This window comes from Dermochelys coriacea, chromosome 7 (assembly GCF_009764565.3).
Source record: "Dermochelys coriacea isolate rDerCor1 chromosome 7, rDerCor1.pri.v4, whole genome shotgun sequence".
In the NCBI taxonomy this organism is placed as follows: Eukaryota; Metazoa; Chordata; order Testudines; family Dermochelyidae; genus Dermochelys; species Dermochelys coriacea.
Window position 1 is genome coordinate 27,555,306 of NC_050074.1, and position 27,076 is coordinate 27,582,381.

General features: G+C 39.0%; 1 protein-coding gene across 11 annotated transcripts in view; it reads right to left on the reverse strand.

Moving 5' to 3' along the window:
- CACNA2D3 (calcium voltage-gated channel auxiliary subunit alpha2delta 3) overlaps nt 1-27,076 on the reverse strand; it is a 732,114-nt gene that overhangs the window by 187,426 nt on the left and 517,612 nt on the right. For 10 of the 11 annotated variants that reach the window (XR_006282707.1, XM_038411603.2, XM_038411604.2 and 7 more), the window contains one exon: nt 13,679-13,696. The exons of the other annotated variant lie outside the window; for it this stretch is intronic. Coding sequence is in view for 9 of the 10 variants with exons in the window: in XM_038411603.2 (XP_038267531.1) it covers nt 13,679-13,696 (18 nt within the window). In the remaining variant the exon portion in view is untranslated. The remainder of the gene's footprint in view (nt 1-13,678; nt 13,697-27,076) is intronic. 11 annotated transcript variants of the gene reach the window in all.

The window sequence follows — 27,076 nt, forward strand, 5'->3', positions numbered from 1 at the left end:
AAGTGTGATTGTACCGGTGTAAGAACTTATTCTCCTTAGCCAGAGTAGTATGGTCTAACATGCTGAAATGGTGGGTATGGAGGAGAGCCTCCTTGGTGTCACATTAGACAAGGCCAAAACAAATGTAAATAGAGACATGTAAAAGCATTCCGCTAGTTATGGGATGACATATTGGAGGTTTTAGATGATTGCCCAGGGTTACTCAGCTCTGACAGTGTGTATTTGTCAGGAATTGATTAGGATATTTTTACTGTGGACATCCAATTTAGGCTTAAGGGATAGCTGAGAACAATTTGTTTGCTGGGAAGCCAACTATGCAACTGATATCTATCTGGTGGTGTTTTGCCATCTTTAAAATGGGGTGGGAGAGAAATCAGACCAGAGTTTGGCTGAAAGCTTTGGGGAAAGGGGTCCTTAGAACACCAAGCATATACTAAAGGTGCATAGGGACAATCAAGTCCTGTATTAGTGATATCCATTAGTAGAGACTGCTGGGGGTTGCCCAATGGTTGCTGTAACCTTCTTTATGAGGTTAGAAGCGTGTGCTTATGGTCCAGGCTTACTGCTTCACTCTGGGTGGGTGGATGGTTTCAAATGGACTGCTGGCCACTTCCATGATCTTTGGGTCAGGAAATGATTGGCTCAAAGATGGCTGACATTTTGGGAGATCAACTACAATCACTCCTTCCTGTAAAGACTACATGTTTCACCCTTCATTATTTATTTTATACTAAATATTATTTCTGTATTAAAGTTAAATATTTGTGTCAGAAAATTCATTAGGTTGTGAGGAGTTTTTCTTGGGTGATTCCCTGGGCAATGATGTTTTTGGTGGAATACTTTGAAATAGCAGAATGGTAGTCACTGGGTGTTTCCATCAGTAAACATTGTGACACAATTAACACTGGAACAGGTAAGTAAATTACAAAGGAAGCCATGATCTATGAATTTTGCATGGATGTTAAGTCTTTTAATCCCTTTTCATAATAAAATTAATAGTAGTGTATCATGGTTGCTGAAAAACATTAATTGTCTGAACAAACTTGGTAAGAAGTAAAAATGATGTATTCTTTTATCAATAATTAAACTAAACTTCATCCTACATTTATCATAACTGGAACCAACATATATCACTGATATCTACAGAACAAGCTAGGGTTCTTTATCTTGTACTATAAGAAGTAGCAAATAGTTAATTAGAAATTCATATTTAAAAGGTCTTCCTTTGTCACAAATACAAGAATTTAGATATCAACAACTCTTAAACCAAAATGTAATTACATCCTCACTGAAATGATGATATTTATTTAAAAACTCAAAGACTACCGTATGATTACTACTAGCTACTCAGATGGTCAAATTTTCAAAATCCATTTTCCAATCATATAGACCAAATTGACAACTTCCAACTCCATCAACACATCCCATGCTCAGAAACAAACTATGTATGTATGTATGTTAATAAAAACGTAAATAAAGCATTTAGACTTCCATTACAAAACTACACATCTGTACTTTCTTTTAGATTTCTGAAGAAATTTCAATTCCTAAGATGTGTCATGTGTGAAAAATTAAAATAGGCAAATGTCTTTTTTTTAGCATAATACATGATAAAATATGTTTCTATGAAGACTTTTAATGGCAGCTTAGCCACAAATATAAAGGAGGAAAAAAAATTTCAGTTATTATAGACAATTATGTTGAATGGCATTCATCTATGATCTACTAATGTAATTTTCAGTTAGCTACAATGGAGCATCATTGGAAATGACTGAAATATAAGTATGCAGTGTTACTGTAACCATGTTGGTCCTAGGATATAAGCGAAATAAGATGGGTTGGATGACCTGAAGAAGAGCTCTGTGTAGCTTGAAAGCTTATCTCTCTCACCAACAGAAGTTGATCCAATGAAAGATATACCTCACCCACCTTGTCTCTCTGACATCCAAATGGCATGATTTTAACCAGCTACTATATATATGGTCTGACCTCAGTTTAACTGTCAATTTTGCCTACCCATATTCTATTGCCACTGAGCTGAATCAGAGGTGGAGGTGGCTCTCCCTTCCCACACCTGTGGGGGATGGCCCGGGCCCTGACATGCGTAGCTGGCATGAGTCATCTAGCATTGCTGCTCACCGCCCTGAACATTCTTCCATGCCCCCTTAGGGGGCTGCACCCCACAGTTTGAAAACCTCTGTGCTATGCTTATTCATGACCTGGGGCGCTATGTAAGTTAACAGACACAGGCTCAGAATGAAATTAACGTACCTTCTCTTATTATTTGATAGCATATCAATTACTACATTTTGATTTCCTTCAACTAAGTATACTACAAATAAAAAAATATAAGAAAACAAAAATAGTCGACAATGAGTAAAACACAAATTCCACTGGCAAGCTCAAACACTTGAGGATACGAGATATATGTGAGCTGAAAGAAAGGTATGGGCTTTGACGTGTTTTCAAAACCATTTTAGAGTACAGTATTTAAGCTATAAAATTAAGTGACAAAACAAGCATTACTCAAATTCTTTTGAACAGTTAGAAGGTTAGGCAAATCAGCGGTGTGTAAGATGCTAAGAGCCCCACAACTGGTTAGTAAAATGAGGAGAAATGGGGTCAAGAAATCAAATTTCAGAGTCATTCATGTAATCAGTAAAGCTGGTTGAATAATGCAAAAAAATTGTCAGATTTTGCAGCTGTTCCCAAAGGGTAGCTGGAACTTTCAAAGGGGCCTCCGGACATTTGGTACTCAAATCCCATTGATCTTAACTGGGGATTGGACGCCTAACTACCATAGGTCCTTTTGGAAATTCCAGCATACTTTTTTGTTTTAATGAATAGTTGCAAAATTTAGTTGACAAACTATCCACTGAATAATATTTGATCAGCTCTAGCAGATAGTGAGGGCAGCTATGCAGAAGTTAAAATAGAACTGTGTTCTAGGGAGAGTTGATAAGCTTTTCATAATTTTCTTCCATTTACAAAGAATGTATTCACTGGCTCCAGAAATGGATGTGAGCTCCACCTCTGTTTCTAACCTATTTGATTCTGGAGAGAAGAAAATAGACAAAAACTGATGTATACAAAAGCAGTAAATTCAAGAGTTATTTTTAAGGCACTGTCAGCGACTTTAGTTAATACTGGATTCAATTAATTATCAGACCAGTGGACAATAATTACTGGATCATTTTGATTTAGGAGATCCCTAAGTGGACATTGCTTTCCTGAAGTGACAGGTCAAATGGAAGGATACTACTAACAATTTATAGAAAAATAATTAAAGGAACACATTCTCTGCTCTGGCCCTCCTTGAGGCATCATAGGGATCTAATGATTTCCTTGAAAGAGGGCAAGAAATATTTACATGCATCTAATCCCTGTATCCTGACATGTGTAGCTTGTTGACAGACTCTTGTACCCATTTGGAGTATGACTTCAGCAGAGTTCCACACAGGTGCCGTAGGCCATCTGCATCCTACATGGTCCAGGATCAGTCTCTGCTTATACGAAATATGGCTCTAAAAAGGAGTTCTGCACTTTAAAACTCCTCTTTCCCTGCAGGATATATCCTCACCTGCAGCCTGAAGTCCACAGAATAACAAGGAGTTCCTGAATAAAAAAACCCTCCTTTCCTGAAGGACATGAGAAATTTTAAAGGAAAAGAACAAATGGATGCAGAGAGAAAGGTTTCTAGTAAAGTACCAAGAAGTAAGGTAATATTTTTGAAGTTTATGAATATTTAGGATCCTATACTTTATGCAAGTAGTTCCCAAACTTGTTCTGCTGCTTGTGCAGGGTAAGCCCCTGGTGGGCTGGGCCGGTTTGTTTACCTGCCACGTCCACAGGTTTGGCCGACCGCGGCTCCCAGTGGCCACGGTTCGCTGCTCCAGGCCAATGGGAGCTGCTGGAAGTGGCGTGGGCCAAGGGAAGTGCAGGTAAACAAACCAGCCTGGTCCGCCAGGGGCTTTCCCTGCACAAGTGGTGGAACAAGTTTGGGAACCACTGCTTTATGCGAAAAAATACATAGTGTAACTAAATAACACCCTTACTGCTGAAATAAACAGTATTTTCTCCACTAGTATTATAAAATATGTTTAAAAACCAGCAAACTTCAAAATTTTATTTGTAAACACACAGAGCTGACTCCATAGGGCAGCCCAATATGTTGGCATCAGTCAAATGCAAGTGTTTGAAAGAAAACACTGGTTTTTATTATGCTAAGAGCTGCATTAAGAAGTTTTATTTGAGAAGCTGCTTTATCTGCCAGAACATGGGACTGTTTTGTTCAGTAACCATGGAATGTAATAAGAGGAAAAATGTTGGACACTATTTCCGGGAATGACCCAAAGTTTGTAGTCTCCTTTTGATCTACTACATGACCTTCAGGCAGTACTTAAAGAAATCCAATAGCTCTGTGGCATATTTATTTTGATTATGTATCGCAACATCTGTACCCTACTTGGTGTCTCCGGTAATAATTTAGAAAACTCCCTTCGATTTTTGCCCACTTACTTAACAGAGAAATTAACGTACAGGAAGATGAAGATATTCCAAATATCCCATAGGATTTTATTTTAAAGGAAGAGAGACGACTGTGAACAGACTCAGCCCCATCCCCTGTTCTCAGAGCACAGGTCCTGAGATAGTCTCCAAATCAAAGCCTTTCCTGAGGGTTTAATTTTATAGGTAAATGAAAAATAAACATTCAGCCTATGCTTCCTCCCTGTGCCTAGCTATTCTGAAGATCTCAAGGACCTTCTCTGTCCTACTAGGCAGACTAAAAAGCACATACCCTATCAGAGTTGGCCTGACTGCTGCGTCACATGAAGACATGAGTCAAGGGATATGTCTGAGTCTCCATAGACAAACTGACCTGAAAGTGTTTAGCCCTCAGTAGCTGCTGTTTGGTTTTGACTAAGCTCTCCCATCCTAATATGGAGCAATCCACTAGGCTGGATACCATCTTCCCTTCTCGCAGCATGGTCACAGTACACCTGCTGGGTGTCCGGGAGCTCCTAACCTCTGGCACACTACATCTCTCTCAATAGTTGGAATGTATGCAGGAGCAAGGTTTTTTTCCTGCATCCCAGTTTTCTATGCGAACAGCATAATAAGAGGAATTGCAAAAATATTTTGTGAGTGAGCATCTTTTTTGACCCCTGTGGTAGGGCTGGAGTCTGAGTTTGCTGTTGCTGCAGCTGCTGTTCTGCCAGCTCTTCCGGGACTTCTTCAGTTTCCCTGTTTTGGTATTGCATGTGAATGGGCTGAGTTCCTACTTCAACCTCAACAGAGCACACAGGCCCAGGGTTTAGTAACAAAATTCTTCCTGGGGTTTGGCTTTATTAGTAACTCAAAAGCAACAACAAATCTCAGTTTCAGTTTCTTCCTCAAACCTGGTTTCCATCCAGAGTCTCCCTTTACTCCATTATTTCTCTCCTGCCAGCAGGCCATTCCCATCTCACTTAAATCACAGGGAAAATGAACAAGTCACACCTGCCACAATGAGTCAGCTAAATTTCTGCATCTTTAAAGAGTGTTCTAACATTTTCAAAAAGAGCAGGTCAAGAGAAGAATCTCAACACTCTGTTACACTGGCCAATTAGCTTAGAAATTGTGAGGCATTCTGGTGTGTGGTCATTTGATAATACTTGAGAAGGTAAAAGGATCACCCTTCATTTAAATCCTGTGTAGGAAGAGTTGGTTGGGATTTTGATTCAGTAAGACATTAAATAAAGGGGAAATGTGCATATATCTACACAAAGATGGTCCACATATCATGGAAATAGTTGATTGGGAGAACAGATCTAGATACTGCTTTAAGTAGTGATGGGCAAACCTCAAAGACTGGGAGACCTCTTCTGGCCAAACATTTAGATGCTTATCTTAAACTCCCTCATGTCTGGCATTGGAAATTTCATAAGACATTCAATATTTCTTGGTTTTGGCTGGATCAGGTATATTGTACCATATTCCTAGCTTAACTCATAGTGTTTCAGTTTCTGATTGAAACTAAGAATTACAGGAGTAAACTAAGAAAATATATACTTCAGGATTTGTATTGGTTGTTATTTATTTTACACTGGTTTGCTATACCTAATCCTAAAGCACATAAACAAAGATGTGGTGGTTTTACAAAAGACCAACCATATTTTAGTCCCATAATTGCTAGGCTAGTTTGGATGATGGTTGGAAAGCAGAATAATTTAAAAAGGCCACTGCTAAAAAATGTATCTTTGTTTTTTATGTGGATTCCGGGGGGGGGTGGAGATTAAAGTTATTTTATCACTTCCACATAAAAATAATCTCCTTGAAGCTTATGGATAAAGCAGAACCAGTGATAGTTGGCTTCCCCTAGAATGCTATTCTAATCCAGATATTTATGGTGGCATTTGGGGGGAAAGTTATACAAGGGCCTTGAAGCTGTGGCCCTAATTAAGTAGCGTATCATAATATACTTAGCAAATGACAATACAAGCCCCAAAAATTAAAAAGGGGAAGGATGAAAAATGCATTCCTTGGCTTAGAAGTCATTGAATGCTTAGAACCAAGACACAGAGTTTATAGAGGAGAATTTCCCTGCCTTATTCCCTCAGATAAATGGCTGAACTTGTTCTATCTAACTATAGCAAAAGCATTACGACTGGGAAATAATCCCTTTATATATACTGGATTTACAGTTTTAAGTGCCGCATTCTTTTTCTCCTTTGCCTCTGTGATGTTTTGAGGTCCACCCAGGCCAGTTATAAGTGCCATCACTACCTGCCCTGTAACTTCAGAGGGCCTTTGTGCTGTGCAGCTATGATTCAATTCCCTGATATCAATAGCCTGCCCACAAGAATAAGGTCTCACCCTCTCACCAGCCTAGTTACACTTTGTAGGGTGAAACCAACAGCCCTAAGTGAGCTGATAACTGGAAGGCTGGTTTCACACCTTTGGGGGAACCAGAAAGGAATGCTCCGAGTGTCTAGTAATTAAGAACTTGGAAGGGCCATTGATGTCACCCTGCGAAGTGTAAATAGGTTGGTGAGAACCAAAGTGAGACCTTATGCTTGTGGGGGGGGGGGCAAATGTCAGAACTGAACCATAGCTATGCAGCACAAAGGCCCCCCAAAGTTATAGGGCAGTTGATGGAACCCTTTACTGGTATGGATGGACCCCAAAAGGGACAGCTTCCCTAGCCCCATTTCCATCAGAAGTCTCCAATACAATAGCAGGAGTTTAGAAATAATCTCTGGACTTGAGGCAGTGCACTTTCCTTATGTATGTATAGCGAAGGAGGGATGCACTGTCTTGACTCAAATTCTGACCTAAAACTACCCCTGTTTGGTAGTTGTTGCTGATACCATATTATTCTCATTAATGTGTTATGTGTAACAGTTATAATAAATCTGCACGCTAGAAATGGAGGGGCTGTGTTCCTGTCTTTTGGGATGTGAGAACAATTAACTTAAGGACAATAACAAAGTCCAGATTTTTTTCATATGTTCCTTTGTTTTTCAAAAGGAATACACAGTACTGTTTTATTTTAACTGCTATTCTGAAGAGGTATTTTTATATTTCACAAGACATGTCCATTTCCTAATTATTATTAATGATTAAAAGAATATGAAGTAAACAATATACAAATAATTTAAATGAAAAGAAACTCTGAAGGGGTAATCCTGTTTTTTTAAATAAAGTATAATTAGACCTCAGAAGGGGGAGAGGGGAAAATCAGACCTTAAAGCTGTATTGCTCTTTGATTAGTATTTTTCAGAATTTATAGCTTGTTTTTTGAGGAAAGCATAAGTTACATCAGTATTTTCAGAATTTTTTCCACCCACTTTTCCAAAGAGTTTTGATTTTTGAGGGACTTTTTACTTGCACTCATGTACATGAGTTATTAGATTTGTAACAACAAAATATCTGTTCTCTGTTAAAATGACTTACATAATACATCCATAAAGCCCAAAGCAAAAGATAATATAAGTAGAAGTTAACTGATACTATGCTGCTCCTATCCAGCTTTCATTTCCCACTTTGTAGAGCTTTTTATAACAGGGCAAAAAGGACTATTTCTTGCAACAATTATCATTAAAGAGATGCTTATGACCATTATCAGGTAACTTGCCTCTTGTTATTATACAAGACTACTCCTAGGAGCACAGGGTTTAATGGGTTTGAGAGGAATACCTGCTTATAATTGAAGTGCACTCTTATGGTACAAGAAGTCTATTGTAGTATTTTTGTACCAGTTGGCATAGCCTTCTAATGGAGAGCCTTACATTGAAGATGAACAATATGGATGCAATGATATGTATCCCATACAAAGAAAAATTGGTTAAATTAACAGTTGTGTGGATGGCTGCTCAAGTGTATTCCTTTTTCACACAACTAAAAATTAAGGAAATCAAGATTCATCTTCACACCAACATGAACCCACATGTATTGCCACTGAAACACACTCATGTGCTCTACAATAGCGTTCTTTTCAATCCCAACATATAAGAAACCACATCTCCATTCAATTCCTCACAATCACAATGAAACACACAACTTCAACTCTCACTTCAACAAGGTTAAATGAAACTATCTACAAGTAGGTGTGTACCAAAAGTCTATAGTATCTTATTTCTAGAGGGGAAAGTATGAAGTTGGAGATAAGGGTGTGAAACTGGGTATAAATGCGATACATATCAAAAGTAAAACAGGAATGAAAGGCTGGGGATAGCATAGTGGGAAAGGGACTATAGGGGAAGCAGGTTTCTGCAGGGGACATGGGAGTGAGTGGGGAAGTGTGGGGAGCAGCATATGGGAATTTGACCCATATATGTAGGAAGATGGGGAGCTTGACTTAGGGGATCCTAGAGAGGAAAAAAGAGAAGCTCTGCTCTGAGCAGCCATGTGAGGGAAGCATAGGAACATGACTAGGGATATCATGGAAGTGTGTTGGAGGGCCTTGAGTGAGGTGGAACTGGGGTGGCATAGGAGCTCAGTAAACTCTCTCACCAGTATCCATGCTGGAAGGGCTCCCCAAAATGCTACTGTCTCAGTTCCCAGGCATACCTGGCAGCAACCCCATAGGAGACATTTAAAGTCTGAGGTCTTGGAGCAGAGGTGCTCAGCTTCCCTCCACTCTTAGGCCCAGAACTGCCCTACTTTGAGCTAAACCTTCCCCCCCCCCCCCGAGTCTGCAGCCCCATATCTCCCCAACTTCCATATCCTCTTATGGCTTGGCCTTCCTCCTTGATTATCTTGCTTGTACATGCTGCATAGAGACAGTGATAGAGGCTGGGAGCATCAGACAACAGAAGTAGCTAGTGAAACATGACAGTGCCATTAGCTTTTTCGTTGTATTATATAGACTATTATGGAAAAATTAATAGCTCTTTTGTGTTTACATTTAAATTGTGACCAGGGATGTTAGGGAAATCTCTGTGTGTGAAGTCTGGAGAGATCATAGTTCTTTAGTGACAGGAGCTATGGAGAGAATGTCAAAAATGGCTAATTTTTAAATCTTTACTCAAAGTTACTAAATCACTGACCACAAAAATATTATTGAAAATTAATCACCCCCTGAAGAATGTGTGGTAAAGTTGAAGACTAAATTCAACAATTTATTCTTGTTTTAAGTACAAATCTCAATGTAGACTTACTACAGACCCACTATGGTGCCTCCTATATATATCTCTGAGATTATAAGGTGAAACAATTAGCCCCCATGCAGAATTAGAAAAAAGCAAAAATCAAATTAACAATAAACCAGGGTCAAATGTAAATATTTACTGAATAATTCTTTTATACTTAATTTGATTCAATTTAACTTTTATCATTTTAATAAAAATGCTAAAATTGCTAGTCATTCATTTCAGTGAAAATAGGAGCGTTGCAAATTTTCTAGTCCCAGTGACAGCTTCAACACTTCAAAGTATGAAAAGGTAAATGAGGCGAGGAATGATAAATGATGCTCCAAAATTGCTGAAATATGATAGCACCAAGATAAAAGAGGGCAAAACTCTACTTACACAAGTTAAAGGATAACACAAAAAGAAAAAAGAAAGCTGTCAGGAACTTTGGGAAACAAACATCACCGGACTTAAAAAAAAAAAAAAAAAAAAAAAAAAAAAAATTTGAAGGAGACACAATTCCTTTTATGTGACAATAGATTAAAAAACCCTAGATGATTTTTTAAAAACTTTTACATGTTCTTATAACTATCTACCTCCATTTTTGTGTCTAATTTATATACTTCTGCCTCTTCATACAAGTTAAGTAGAACAAAATATCACAGCAGGAGTAGGACAATAGATCTTGAACCCTACTGTGTTTGTTCAAGAAAGAAAGCTATTTCTAACAGGAAACAAAACACTCTGTTGGGCTATTGAAGGGGAATAGCTTTTTGCTATTCTATGAAGACCGAGTGAATCAAAACTGGTTGGAGGCTGTGGTTCACTTTAACTATGGATTTGAGAAAGATATCATTTCCCCTCCATACAAACATTTGGCCCAAGAATTTTTTGAAATCCATAACTGAAAACATTTGAAACTTGGCAAAATGATTAGGTTATAGATTTATTTTAAATTATTGTTATTTGCACAACTCTTTGTAGCGTTCTCTGATGGATCATTCTAGCCACACCTCTTTCTCCATTTTCGTTGGCCAATATTAAAAACATAACCTTTACTACCTACAGCAGTTAAGTTTCTTACTGTATTTGTGGTATTTTCCATTCTCATTTTAGGGAAAACCACAAAAATCTTGGTAAAGACAAATACCACAATACAGTAAATAGCTAATTTAAACTGCACCCACTTCATGTCACCTCCAGTCCAGTTTTGAATTCACAATAATTAGTTCTACAGTCCATAGCACAGTAATATACACACTAGGTTTTGATTTGTATTTCATTTCCACAGACAAACTAAAATATAACAAGCTTCAAAGTGGGTAGTTAATGGCTACAGAGAGGTGACTAAACGCTCACTATCTCCAAATTTGTTATATGCAAAAAAAAAAAACCCAAAAGATTTTATAAAGTGACTTACAATGGGTATTAAATGCTAAAGGCAAACTTGGATGGTAGATTTTTGTTTTAGATCATCAAAAGTTTAATGTGAGCATGTTTAGAGAGAGGTGACTGTTTGAAATGTTTATAGAGAAAACATTCACAGAGTATACACAGATTCCAGCAAAAACAAAATGTACAAGTTCTGTGATCATATGGGAGAAAATTTGCACTAGGGACTAAGTCATTCATAAAGAAGTGCATCAGTCCTGTACTCCTCCCCTTCAACCTGCAAACAGCAAGGGCTTCCCTGATATGGAACATGCTCACCATGACTTGATTTGCTAAAAAAAAAAATTCTGGAGATTAAACATCTCTTGTGTTGCATGTCATGGGAAAAAAAAAAACCAAATTAGTTACCCACAAAGCCTTATTTACATCTGAAATCATGACTTACTTTAGCCAACAAGCAACTTTGCACTGCATGATACAGAGCTGCAGCGAGCTGCTGGTCAGAATCATAAAAACTAATCTTGCAGCTTTAGGCTGACCATAAATCCTGATGCACTCCTCAACTGACCCATTAGGCTTCCATTTGCATCATGGTAAATTAGAATGAGGGTACCAGAGGAATTCTGATATGATCCCAGGCACCTACTGAGGTTCAGCCAGTGGAAGAACCGGCAGGAGATAGGCTTGGGAGGAGGAGCATGAACGATACGTTTTGAATCAAAAAGGTAACCTTTATGTAAAGAGTGCTGCAAAGTGCAAGAAGGAGCAGCAAAAGGTCCAAGAGAGTAGCTGAGAGATTGGAATCAGGTGATTCTGGGAACTGGGGAAAGAAGCATGATAGTGGGGGCAAGACTGGTATGATATTACTACACAAATCAACAATATAAAGCCTCATTGTGAGCATATTAAGGAACTGGAAAGGACTGTCACAAGTTATACAGCTAGTACAGAATGAGGAACAAGTATATCTCACAGTAAAGCCTATAATCTTTCTAAAGTAAACCAAGCTATATTTTAAAAATATCATATTCTTACCTGGTAGGTGAAATATCAAAAGCCCTCATGGATTATTTGCAACTGTCCTCTTCCCCCTCCCCCTCCCCCTGAAAGTAGGGCACAGTCTAGCAAAAAATGCAGATGGCTTCAATTCTGCAATAATCTGTTTTGGGGTAACACAGTGAAAAATGGCTTTTGAGGTCTTGTATGTAAGCCAGGTGTAGTTTTTACTGACCTGGAACAATAGTAATTTGTGGTGGAACATTATTTGATACTTCAACATTGTAGCACATAAGGACACATGACCTGAAATCACGACACAATCTGCCAAACATTTTTAAAAGCTCGAAGGGGATATGTATTTATGAACCAGCCTCTTGTAACCCCTCTTTCTTCTGTGTTCAGATTGTTAGAGAAACATTTCACAGACACTCTTAGACAAATGGGTGAAAACAAAAAAGGCTGTGCTGTAGCTGAAGTTAGACAGTCTGATTCCTACCACTTATCCAGGAAGCTAAAAACAAAGTATTCTTTAAACCATCAATTTTCAAAAATTACGTATTTCCTGTTTTTCACCATGCGTCACACTGGGTGCCCACTGTGTATTCTGCCATCACTGTCAGAGAATAAAAACAGACTATGGATGTAACCCAGTGTCAGTATGTTACATGACAGCATGTTACCTGGGGGGCTGGAAATGTGATTTTTTGATATCCCTGAACAAGGATATGTCAAATTAATATGGTATCATACAGACATAAATTCAAACACATTAAGCAATCTTTACAGATTTGCAGGCTTCTGGGTGCCCATTCGTTCTGAACAGACTTTTCATTAGAAAGAGCATTTGTTCTGTATCTCTCATTTACAACTGGATTCGCATCTTCACCCACAATTATCAGTAATAATAATACTTAGTACCTATGTATAACTTTTCATACTGAAAGTGCTTTATGAACTTCAATTCAAGGTAAGTCTGCTAAACTCTTTGATCTTCTAATATTGCCCCCAAACCACAAAATAATATCCTAAATTTGGTGATTATTGTATTTTCTTGAAGTTTTGATTATATTTGTGAACTATACAAGAATGATGCAACAGGCATCAAGCGATATGTTTTAGTCACAATCATCATGATATCTTGACATGGGATGGTGACTCTGGTATCATACCATATGCGGAAGCTGTACAAGAACAAGAGCACACTGTATGAAATCTACTTAGGCAAATTATGTTAGATGTATCAAGAGGATTTTTGTTAGACAATACAATGGGGACCAGTGAAAGGCCATGGGTATTTCATTGCCCTTCCAGCAGAGGATGCAAGGACCCATGGATGGTTCACTTGGGCTAATCATGTCAATTTGATGTTTGCCTATTATTTTCCAATAGCTGACAAAATGGCTCCCCTGTTGTGCTCAAGTAGCAGGTCACTGCTTGCCCATTTTGTTCAATAAGCTGTTACATTGTGTTTGAATTGCAGCTCTCAGCAGGTGGTTCAGCTGCTCACAATGCACGGCTTTGATGTCAGCTGTGTTACTTTGCTGCTCCATTTCAGTGGAGCATTGACATGGTGAACCATTTCACTGATTGCCACTGTACCATATTCACAACATTGTGGAAACATGAAGAGTTGATGATTTCTTTGAATGATTAAGATTTGATTGAAAGTAGTTTACCTTTTGAGCCTGAGGGAGCTGGAAAACAACAAAACAGAACAAGCAATCATTATATGTTGAATTAGTTTGAAATGTGACAGCTAGTTTATTAATAAAATCAGAAAAGTAATAAAAAGAAAACAAAGAACAAAGGGAAGGAACTATAGAAACTAAATTTACAATGCCAATTAATTCCACTTTCTGTATAAACATGGGGCTACATTAACAGAAGGTTTATTATGATTTGACAGCTTCTCTGTTAGGTATCACAAGCACCATGCAACTTGTTAAAATACCACAGTGCTAGGACAAGGACCGTTTTCCCAATAGATATGGTAACACACTTGAATTGTAAAGTTCCATCTTCCTGTACACAAATATAATTCATCATGAGGAAAGTGGAAGTTTTAAATTCAATCTCTCTGGTTTTATAAAGGATTCAACCTGCTCTTAACTGTTCACTTAGCATGGTGAATACAAAATAAGATGGGCTCATTGCACTTAAACTGAGAATTTCAATATCCATGATATATGTAATGAGAAATAACAGATAAGTAATACGAAGTTACTGTAAAATTATAAACATACCGTGTGGCTTATAAAATGTGTGTATATGGATATATACATGATTATATAGTATGTGTAGATATGTATGCATGTACAGAGACACAAATATACTGTGTGCATTTGTGTGTGTATCTATATCACAAAACCATTTCCTTGTAAATTAAGGCCATATTTAAAATGAAATGTAAAGGTAGAAATTAGTTCAGGTAGAAATTCTCTTTGTGGACATTTAATGATTTCATTGTAGAAGTTGTATATAAACTGAGTACCATTCGTGATATCTTCATCCCAACAGAAAAAAATATTGCCATATTATCTGAAGACAAGGTGTGCGTGTTGATTATCATTAATCCCTAAATACGTCCATCGTGTATGCAGTGAGCAATAATTCATATATATGGTATGAGGAGCAGTCTGTAAATTCCATTACATCACATGTACCTTGTTCATTAAAGATCAACTACTGGGTTTTGTTGTAGCTCCAGAAAATAAACCACCCTGCTGGTGGTGCACAGGAGTCAGGAATGTAGATCATAGAGAGGTACAATATACTATTACAGTACCTGTACTGTACAGTACAGTACAATACACTAAACTTCCTTTTCATCCTTTTCCTTTTTCTTTTTCAAACTCTAAACAGAAATTCTCATTGATAATAAATCCAACCCTGTGCTGAATCCACCTTCTTAGAAACATTTCTACCTCCAGTAGGAATTGCTGCTTTTATAGATATCAGGTGAGCACAGAAACATACAGGTGAACAAAGACCAAAGCACAAAAGGACTTCAGAATCTATACTGAGTTAATAGATCCCAACCAGTGCTCCAGAATTATAACAGATGACAAAAGAGCTCCCATCCAGAATTTTGGCTGGTGCTCATTCCTCACCTGTATCCTCTGCCTCCAGCACAAATGTTGGCATTAAAGAGTGCTGTCACGTGACTCCTACTCTATGCCTTGTATTATAAAGACAACCACCAGAGCTCTATTTTTATGAATTAATTCAAAACACAAAACCCCACCAACCTAAGAAAAGAGTAGTAGATAGGTATGAAATCTTTAACACAATGCAAAAGATGACCAAATTAGAGGATGTATGTGTACTTCTTTAAGAAAGTGTTTGTATTTGAGTAACAGCTAAATAGTATGATATGCACAACTTGCTATGTGCATTATAGATGTTTGACTAATTGTAAAAATAAATATCATAATTAAGTCCTGCTTAAACAGCCAGAGTGCAAGTTAGAACTGCCTTGGGCCTTTCTGAACAGGTATCTACTTATTATTTGGATTAACCATTTGATTCATGGATGAAAATGTTTCTTTTTTCACAAACTTTCTCTTTTTACAGACAAAAGGAGGATGTTGAAACAGGAACATTTAAATTTCTGTTTATGGTGCTGCCTTTGCTTTGCAACTGCTCTCTCTATGTTATTCTTTCTTTGTAACTAACATACTAACAAAGAGCATCATTTCTACCAGTAGCTCAAACTAATCAAACTACAATGATAGATGTACTAAACAGAGAGTTGTACCCCTAAAACAGAGACCTTTGGAGCAGTTTTGTCTGAATCACTGGGCATTGCCATCTTGGATATTTTCATAATCTTCTGCCTTGTACATACTTCACTCCAAAACAGTATTTGAAGGAATGACATCATATCACTGGAGAATGTTGACTAGTCACCAACAGCATTATCATTTCAGAAATCCTGACTTCTGGATTAGATGAAAACTCAATAAGAAAAATCAGCATTATGCCTACTAACTAACTAATGTTCAGCAGAGATAGGCTTAAATAAAAACAACAACTTAGATCTGGGTTCCAAGCACCTAGGAAGTTCAACTCTGTCAGATTCAGTTTGCTTCATTAAATAAAATAGATACAATTTAATCATTTTCTTTACAGTATTTAAAAAGGTTTTTGATTAACTGATTTCAGAACTGGAATTAACTCTTAAATGATCCTATCCCTTCTACCATATATGAATTTTGCATGTTTGGTCAAGCCTTTTGCCAAATGAGACATTTATTTAGAGAGTTATATTTACATGGAAAAGTGATGAGTAATTTCTAGTGGCAATCACCATATAAAATTGTGGACTAGAGCTTGTAAACCATTACTCATACAAGCAGTCCTATTTACTTCACTGGGATTATTCTCATGAGTTGTGAAAGGTTTGCAGAGTCAGGTCCTAAAAATGTAATTCAGATGCCCAGGGTGGTTTATCAATTCTCTGTTACAGCCTTCCTGTAAACTGAGGAATATCTGTTTGATTTGATTGTTTATCCTTTGAAGCATTAGCAGTCAAAACTTGGATTAAGAATATATCAGAGTCATCAGATGAGGGTTATTTTCCATTAGACTTTGCTGGGCTGGTACTTTGTTACTTTTCAGCCAAAGCCTCCAAGTTCAGGAGCAGGGGCCTCTTCCTTGAAAAATCAGCCTTTGTGACATCCAGATAAATCTTCATTCTGATGCTGGTTTGAAGCTTGGCTGTTACAAGATACGCTGTGTGAACAATTCACATTGTTCAGTGTAATTGTTACAAATTCCTTTGCAACAAACTACGGCTCTTTGCCTGACATTATCCTTTCTGGAAAGCCGTAGGAAAGAAATACTTTTCCTAACATTAACAATATTAGTCCTCTGATCTGACTTATTATTGCAGACTCTAACAACTGCATGTCTCTGTGTCAAACCTCTGTGATTCCTGTGGTTTGCTCTCACACTGCCAAAAAAGCAGTGTTTCAATAAACTACATGATCTTTTCCTGACTCTCAAAAGCATATTGCAGCAGTTTCTATTCTACTTGCATCCATCGTAAATTGTCTTCTCCCAGGCCCGATCTTAAAAGCAGTCTCTATTTCTATTTGTTTTCAGCGTCAGCATTTTTTCATGTAACACTCAAGAATAATTTTTGAAGGACTTATTAATATTGTTCTCTCACTACATACCATACATTCAACATATAGAAATAATCATAATACAGCTTCAAGACTTGCCATGCCTTACATCTTTCAGGCAAATTAATACATTAACAAAAAACACCTCTTAGAAGCCCCTCTGCCCCAATCCCCACCAACTCCATTGGGTTGGGATTCTGAAGGAGAAGGAGTAGGCAGCAGCTTCATTCTGCAGCATGCTTTCTTTCGGACCCTGCAGATTTTTTTGTGTAAGAGTTAATGATGCTCTTTGGAGAAAGAACTTGGAGTCCAAATGTGTGGAAGCCAGGGAATGCTGCTCCCAACCCCCTGTAACTTCTGTAAGGAAAACTAGCCTCTCTGTAAAAAGAAAAGGAGTACGTGTGGCACCTTAGAGACTAACAAATTTATTAGAGCATAAGCTTTCGTGAGCTACAGCTCACTTCATCGGATGCATTTGGTGGAAAAAGCAGAGGAGAGATTTATATACACACACACACAGAGAACATGAAACAATGGGTTTATCATACACACTGTAAGGAGAGTGATCACTTAAGATGAGCCATCACCAGCAGCAGGGGGGGGAAGGAGGAAAACCTTTCATGGTGACAAGCAGGTAGGCTAATTCCAGCAGTTAACAAGAATATCAGAGGAACAGTGGGGGGTGGGGTGGGAGGGAGAAATACCATGGGGAAATAGTTTTACTTTGTGTAATGACTCATCCATTCCCAGTCTCTATTCAAGCCTAAGTTAATTGTATCCAGTTTGCAAATTAATTCCAATTCAGCAGTCTCTCGTTGGAGTCTGTTTTGAAGCTTTTTTGTTGAAGTATAGCCACTCTTAGGTCTGTGATCGAGTGACCAGAGAGATTGAAGTGTTCTCCAACTGGTTTTTGAATGTTATAATTCTTGACGTCTGATTTGTGTCCATTCATTCTTTTACGTAGAGACTGTCCAGTTTGGCCAATGTACATGGCAGAGGGGCATTGCTGGCACATGATGGCATATATCACATTGGTAGATGCGCAGGTGAACGAGCCTCTGATGGTGTGGCTGATGTGATTAGGCCCTATGATGGTATCCCCTGAATAGATATGTGGACAGAGTTGGCAACGGGCTTTGTTGCAAGGATAGGTTCCTGGGTTAGTGGTTCTGTTGTGTGGTGTGTGGTTGCTGGTGAGTATTTGCTTCAGATTGGGGGGCTGTCTGTAAGCAAGGACTGGTCTGTCTCCCAAGATCTGAGAGAGCGATGGCTCGTCCTTCAGGATAGGTTGTAGATCCTTGATGATGCGTTGGAGGGGTTTTAGTTGGGGGCTGAAGGTGATGGCTAGTGGCGTTCTGTTGTTTTCTTTGTTGGGCCTGTCCTGTAGTAGGTGACTTCTGGGTACTCTTCTGGCTCTGTCAATCTGTTTCTTCACTTCAGCAGGTGGGTACTGTAGTTGTAGGAATGCATGATAGAGATCTTGTAGGTGTTTGTCTCTGTCTGAGGGGTTGGAGCAAATGCGGTTATATCGTAGCGCTTGGCTGTAGACAATGGATCGAGTGGTATGATCTGGATGAAAGCTAGAGGCATGTAGGTAGGAATATCGGTCAGTAGGTTTCCGATATAGGGTGGTGTTTATGTGACCATCGCTTATTAGCACCGTAGTGTCCAGGAAGTGGATCTCTTGTGTGGACTGGTCCAGGCTGAGGTTGATGGTGGGATGGAAATTGTTGAAATCATGGTGGAATGCCTCAAGAGCTTCTTTTCCATGGGTCCAGATGATGAAGATGTCATCAATGTAGCGCAAGTAGAGTAGGGGCATTAGGGAACGAGAGCTGAGGAAGCGTTGTTCTAAGTCAGCCATAAAAATGTTGGCATACTGTGGGGCCATGCGGGTACCCATCGCAGTGCCGCTGATTTGAAGGTATACATTGTCACCAAATGTGAAATAGTTATGGGTCAGGACAAAGTCACAAAGTTCTGCCACCAGGTTAGCCGTGACAGTATCGGGGATACTGTTCCTGACGGCTTGTAGTCCATCTTTGTGTGGAATGTTGGTGTAGAGGGCTTCTACATCCATAGTGGCTAGGATGGTGTTTTTAGGAAGATCACCAATGGACTGTAGTTTCCTCAGGAAATCGGTGGTGTCTCGAAGATAGCTGGGAGTGCTGGTAACGAAGGGCCTGAGGAGGGAGTCTACATAGCCAGACAATCCTGCTGTCAGGGTGCCAATGCCTGAGATGATGGGGCGTCCAGGATTTCCAGGTTTATGGATCTTGGGTAGCAGATAGAATACCCCAGGTCCTGGCTCCAGGGGTGTGTCTGTGCGGATTTGTTCTTGTGCTTTTTCAGGGAGTTTCTTGAGCAAATGCTGTAGTTTCTTTTGGTAACTCTCAGTGGGATCAGAGGGTAATGGCTTGTAGAAAGTGGTGTTGGAGAGCTGCCTAGTAGCCTCTTGTTCATACTCTGACCTATTCATGATGACGACAGCACCTCCTTTGTCAGCCTTTTTGATTATGATGTCAGAGTTGTTTCTGAGGCTGTGGATGGCACTGTGTTCTGCATGGCTGAGGTTATGGGGTAAGCGATGCTGCTTTTCCACAATTTCAGCTCGTGCACGTCGGCGGAAGCAGTCTATGTAGAAATCCAGGCTGCTGTTTCGACCTTCAGGAGGAGTCCACCTAGAATCCTTCTTTTTGTAGTGTTGGCAGGAAGGTCTCTGTGGGTTAATATGTTGGTCAGAGGTGTGTTGGAAATATTCCTTGAGTCTGAGACGTCGAAAATAGGATTCTAGGTCACCACAGAACTGTATCATGTTCGTGGGGGTGGAGGGGCAAAAGGAGAGGCCCCGAGATAGGACAGATTCTTCCGCTGGGCTAAGAGTATAGTTGGATAGATTAACAATATTGCTGGGTGGGTTACGGGAACCATTGTTGTGGCCCCTTGTGGCATATAGTAGTTTAGATAGCTTAGTGTCCTTTTTCTTTGTAGAGAATCAAAGTGTGTTTTGTAAATGGCTTGTCTAGTTTTTGTAAAGTCCAGCCACGAGGAAGTTTGTGTGGAAGGTTGGTTCTTTATGAGAGTATCCAGTTTTGAGAGCTCATTCTTAATCTTTCCCTGTTTGCTGTAGAGGATGTTGATCAGGTGGTTCCGCAGTTTCCTTGAGAGTGTGTGGCACAAGCTGTCAGCATAGTCTGTGTGGTATGTAGATTGTAATGGATTTTTTACCTTCAGTCCTTTCGGTATGATGTCCATCTGTTTGCATTTGGAGAGGAAGATGATGTCTGTCTGTATCTGTGCGAGTTTTTTCATGAAGTTGACAGATTTCCACTGTATACGGCTAAATTCAGTGCCTTGCATAATCACAGGTTTCAGAGTAGCAGCCGTGTTAGTCTGTATTCGCAAAAAGAAAAGGAGTACGTGTGGCACCTTAGAGACTAACAAATTTATTAGAGCATAAGCTTTCGTGAGCTACAGCTCACTTCATCGGATGCATTTGGTGGAAAAAGCAGAGGAGAGATTTATATACACACACACAGAGAACATGAAACAATGGGTTTATCATACACACTGTAAGGAGAGTGATCACTTAAGATGAGCCATCACCAGCAGCAGGGGGGGAAAGGAGGAAAACCTTTCATGGTGACAAGCAGGTAGGCTAATTCCAGCAGTTAACAAGAATATCAGAGGAACAGTGGGGGGTGGGGTGGGAGGGAGAAATACCATGGGGAAATAGTTTTACTTTGTGTAATGACTCATCCATTCCCAGTCTCTATTCAAGCCTAAGTTAATTGTATCCAGTTTGCAAATTAATTCCAATTCAGCAGTCTCTCGTTGGAGTCTGTTTTGAAGCTTTTTGTTGAAGTATAGCCACTCTTAGGTCTGTGATCGAGTGACCAGAGAGATTGAAGTGTTCTCCAACTGGTTTTTGAATGTTATAATTCTTGACGTCTGATTTGTGTCCATTCATTCTTTTACGTAGAGACTGTCCAGTTTGGCCAATGTACATGGCAGAGGGGCATTGCTGGCACATGATGGCATATATCACATTGGTAGATGCGCAGGTGAACGAGCCTCTGATGGTGTGGCTGATGTGATTAGGCCCTATGATGGTATCCCCTGAATAGATATGTGGACAGAGTTGGCAACGGGCTTTGTTGCAAGGATAGGTTCCTGGGTTAGTGGTTCTGTTGTGTGGTGTGTGGTTGCTGGTGAGTATTTGCTTCAGATTGGGGGCTGTCTGTAAGCAAGGACTGGTCTGTCTCCCAAGATCTGAGAGAGCGATGGCTCGTCCTTCAGGATAGGTTGTAGATCCTTGATGATGCGTTGGAGGGGTTTTAGTTGGGGGCTGAAGGTGATGGCTAGTGGCGTTCTGTTGTTTTCTTTGTTGGGCCTGTCCTGTAGTAGGTGACTTCTGGGTACTCTTCTGGCTCTGTCAATCTGTTTCTTCACTTCAGCAGGTGGGTACTGTAGTTGTAGGAATGCATGATAGAGATCTTGTAGGTGTTTGTCTCTGTCTGAGGGGTTGGAGCAAATGCGGTTATATCGTAGCGCTTGGCTGTAGACAATGGATCGAGTGGTATGATCGAGTGGTATGATCATCAAGGATCTACAACCTATCCTGAAGGACGAGCCATCGCTCTCTCAGATCTTGGGAGACAGACCAGTCCTTGCTTACAGACAGCCCCCCAATCTGAAGCAAATACTCACCAGCAACCACACACCACACAACAGAACCACTAACCCAGGAACCTATCCTTGCAACAAAGCCCGTTGCCAACTCTGTCCACATATCTATTCAGGGGATACCATCATAGGGCCTAATCACATCAGCCACACCATCAGAGGCTCGTTCACCTGCGCATCTACCAATGTGATATATGCCATCATGTGCCAGCAATGCCCCTCTGCCATGTACATTGGCCAAACTGGACAGTCTCTACGTAAAAGAATGAATGGACACAAATCAGACGTCAAGAATTATCATTCAAAAACCAGTTGGAGAACACTTCAATCTCTCTGGTCACTCGATCACAGACCTAAGAGTGGCTATACTTCAACAAAAAAGCTTCAAAAACAGACTCCAACGAGAGACTGCTGAATTGGAATTAATTTGCAAACTGGATACAATTAACTTAGGCTTGAATAGAGACTGGGAATGGATGAGTCATTACACAAAGTAAAACTATTTCCCCATGGTATTTCTCCCTCCCCCCCACCCCCCCTGTTCCTCTGATATTCTTGTTAACTGCTGGAATTAGCCTACCTGCTTGTCACCATGAAAGGTTTTCCTCCTTCCCCCCCCTGCTGCTGGTGATGGCTCATCTTAAGTGATCACTCTCCTTACAGTGTGTATGATAAACCCATTGTTTCATGTTCTCTGTGTGTGTGTGTATATAAATCTCTCCTCTGCTTTTTCCACCAAATGCATCCGATGAAGTGAGCTGTAGCTCACGAAAGCTTATGCTCTAATAAATTTGTTAGTCTCTAAGGTGCCACACGTACTCCTTTTCTTTTTGCGAATACAGACTAACACGGCTGCTACTCTGTAGCCTCTCTGTGTATGTTTACCCTGCAATTAAACACTTGCAGCTGGCCCATGTCAGCTGATACAGGCGCACAGGGTTCAAGCTACGGGGCTTTCTAATTATGGTGTAGATGTTCAGGCTTGGGGTGGGGGCCAGGCTCTGGGACTCTCCCTTCTTGCAGGGTCTCAGAGCCCAGGATCCAGCCCGAGCCTGAAAGTCTAGACAGCAATTAAACAGCCCAGTGAGCCTGAGCCAGTTGACATGGCCCAGCTGCAGGTGTTTAATTGCAGCACAGATATACCCTCAGTGCTAAATGAAAAGCCTTCCTTTCTCTTGCTTGGCAGTGTAACTGCCTCACAAGTCATGTTGCCATTGGCTTCCTGTGAAGAAGACTCAATAGAGGTAATAGTGATGGGAACAAACTCTGAAAGGTTCACCCTGTGAAGTTTCCCGAGACCTGAGTGGGCTTTTCCACAAGAGAGCACAATGTGTGGTATTCTGTTTTTAATATTTTCTTTCAAATTCCTGAAGTACTGAATTTATAAAATAAAGTTTACAATACAGACCAATTACTGAAGTACAGGAGAACAAAATGAATCTGGAGCCATAACATGTTTTGTCTACTTATTCTCAAACTAAATTTGTATTATTAGTAGTATTGAATATCTGTACTGCAGTAATGCTGTCAGGGTTCCTTCCCCACTCTGAACTCTAGGGTACAGATGTGGGGACCTGCATGAAAGACCCCCTAAGCTTATTTCAACTTAGGTTAAAAACTTCCCAAGGTACAAACTTTGCCTTGACCTTGAACAATATGCTGCCACCACCAAGCATTTTAAACAAAGAAGAGGGAAAGAGACCACTTGGAGACGTCTTCCCCCAAAATATCCCCTCAAGCCCTACACCCTCTTTCCTGGGGAGGCTTGAGAATAATATCCTAACCAATTGGTTACAAAATCATCAAAGACCCAAACCCCTGGATCTTGGAACAATGGAAAAATCAGTCAGGTTCTTAAAAGAAGGATTTTATTTTAAAAAAAGAAAAGGTAAAAATCACCTCTGTAAAATCAGGATGGAAAAATGCTTTACAGGTTATTCAGATACAAAGCACAGAAGATCCCCCTCTGGGCAAAACCTTAAAGTTACAGAAAACAGGAATAAACTTCCCTCTTAACACAGGAAAAATTCACATAAAACAAAAGAAACCAATCCGCCTTGCCTGGCTTTCCTATACTGGTTGCAATATTGGAGACTTGGATTAGGATGGGTTGGAGAAGATGGATTTCTGTCTGGCCTCTCTCAGTCCCAAGACAGAACAACCAGGTCAACAAAGAGCACAAACAAAAGCCTTCCCCCCCCCCAGATTTGAAAGTATCTTGTCCCCTTATTGGTCCTTTGGGTCTGGTGCCAGCCAGGTTAGCTGAGCGTCTTAACCCTTTACAGGTAACAGGATGTTGACTCTGGCCAGGAGGGATTTTATAGCACTGTATACAGAAAGGTGGTTACCCTTCCCTTTATATTTATGACACATGCCTACAAACCCAACCAAAACAGAGCCCTGTTGTGCTGGGTTCTGTATAAGCATATAGTAAATGAAAGTCTCTGATTCAAGGAGTTTACAGTCTAAAATACAAGACATAACAGGTATATGAGACAAACAATAAGACTGGGTTGAGCAGTGGAGTAAAAAAAACGTCAAACATAATAGGATGTGCAAAATTTTAGCCAATCAGGAGCAGCAATCATAACTCATCACCTGCCTAGCCATTATCAGATGACAGTTTTCTGCTCAGTCCTCATTCTCAAAGGAAATTTGCATAACTCCTTCAAAAGACAAGGCTGGGAACTTAAATTCTTAACTCTACTGAACATAAAAAACCCATGTATTTAACAGACACTGATTTCATGCTCACTACGGTAATTTGCAATACACCCTACTGCCTGCTAACCCTGAATTGCCCACTTCATTGTAAGTTGTCTCCCACAGTATGTATGAAACCCTTATGCTTAACAATCTGTCCCACCTTGTATTTAGCTTAGACACTCTGTTTTTTTCTCCAGACCTAAAGAAAAGCTCTGTTAAACTCAAAAGCTTGTCTCCTACACTAACAAAAGTTAGTCCAATAAAAAATATTATCTCACCTACCTAGTCTTTCTGCATTACAACAGATAATGGTGAATTTTAGTTTTACATTTCCCAGAATAGCGGAAATGCTTTCACATAGACAGATAACCACAGTAAATAGAAAGCTTTGAATATTTAAAAGCAAAACATGAGTTTAGGCAATACATGTAAGTGTTACAGATGAAAAGCATTAAAATCCCCTAATAATATTTTCATGTAATTTTTAAAAAAGTTTCAAACAGTTTTTTTTAAATTTTGATTTGACTACTACTTTACAATATTTGCAACTCAAACATTATACCATTATTGCATGAAAATTCATACATCTTATTGACTGTGAAGTTGATATACTTGATTGGCCAGAAACTATAAAGAGGTGAAATTGACTAATCTATTTTCATTGTCAATGTTGAGTGAAGTGCAGAGGGAGTAGTGATGCTCCCATTGACTTTGATGATGCAAGATCAGCAGAGATTGAACTAAGAGCATGTGTGATGAAAAGATAATTAGATTTTTAAGATGATTTTAGAGTTAATTATCTCAAGGTCCTGCCATGCAACCACAAGCACAAGTAATTTTCATCATAGGAATATTTCCATTGACCTACTTCTGTGGAAAAAAAAAACTACTCTTGTGATAAAGACCTTACTACTAATAGTTAACTTTTTAAAAAATAAACAGAAAACTTCTCAGTTTAATCCTGACAGTAACCCTATTATTTAAAACCTTACAAAATACTTTGATGTTGGCAATGCCAGCATACTCATTAGCCTACTATCTAACTGTGAAATAGTTTGGGAAATCATCTACTTTACTCTTGGCTTTCATATTAACAGTCTTTATAATGCACCAATGATTGGCTGCTTTTTTTAAAATGTATTACCTTTATCTAGCTTGGGTATGAAAGATTAATATTATTATTCCTCCCCTTTGCATACATCTGTTGATGTTTAGATTACACCACTTCCTTGGCCAAGAATTTTCCACAAGGATTTGTTGCATGTTACCAGCTTAAACCATTTTTTCTACATTTAATTACAGCCAAAACTTTAACAGTAAAATAGTGTAGGCCAAAATTTTTATTTGCTTTAAAATCATTAAGAAATGCCCTGGAGATTGTAATGTACATTTGTTTAAATAAACATTTTCCAATACTTTGTGACAAGAGAAAAATTGTACCAAACCAATAGCCCCTGATTAGTTGAAAGCGTTACAAAACATTGGTTTGTGTTCCCTTTGCTGGCTCCGCAGCTACAGATAACCAATAATTAAGAATTTTCAAAGCTGCCTAACTGCTGCCCAGACTTATGGGGGTTTGCCTTCTATTTCTTATATTCAGTGAGCATCACTAATTGTGCTAGGTGTACAAAACAATCATGCTAAAGCCAAAATCCATCAGAAATACATGAAAGAAACAAAGAAAAAAAAAATCAAAGTATGATAAAAAGAAAAATTCTGAAGAAATGGTTCATCTTCTAAATCATTTTACAAAATATTGAAAACAATGGCGAATACAAAGAAAATAAATTGTAACACATTTTTCACCAAGTTCCTTTTTTTGTAAGAGGTCAGACTTTCAGGATCCTACTGAATAGTATATATTCATTTATATGGCCACGATGCAGTAAAACCACAATGTCACAGAACTGGATTTTATAAAAGATAAGATAAACAAATACCTGAGAGAAAAGAAAAAAAATATGGAGAAAATGTAACTGTTCTTGCTTTGTCCAAGGTTGTTGTTTAATAGGAGAGTCCAGCTGAATAGAAAAACTGTCACTTCACAACTTTCTTGGGGTACATAAGACATAATTTTTTATCAGTGGGAGTAATTAACTACTGGAACAATTTACCAAAGGTTGTGGTGCATTCTCCATCACTGGCCATATTTAAATCAAGATTGGATGTTTTTTCTAAATGATATTGTTTAGGAATTATTTGGGGGGAAGTTCTCTGGCATGTGTTTCATAGGAGATCAGACTAGACGATTACAGCAATACCTTCTGACCTTGGAATTAATGAATAATGACTATCACAGACATGTCCCTGTGCATTATAAGAGCCCAGGGGAATTTTCCCTTCACAGAACAATATCCATCAGAATATTCTGTATGCCTTTTCTTTGCTAGTTGCTCTCATTGCCTTTTAAATCATATTAGCATTATTTAACTTATAAACCACTAAAACAAAAAACATTCCACGAGTCTTACATTTCTTCCAATATGAAACTAGGAACACTTATTCCCATCAGTAAATAAATAAAGTATATCCTATTATAACCTATTTGTGATC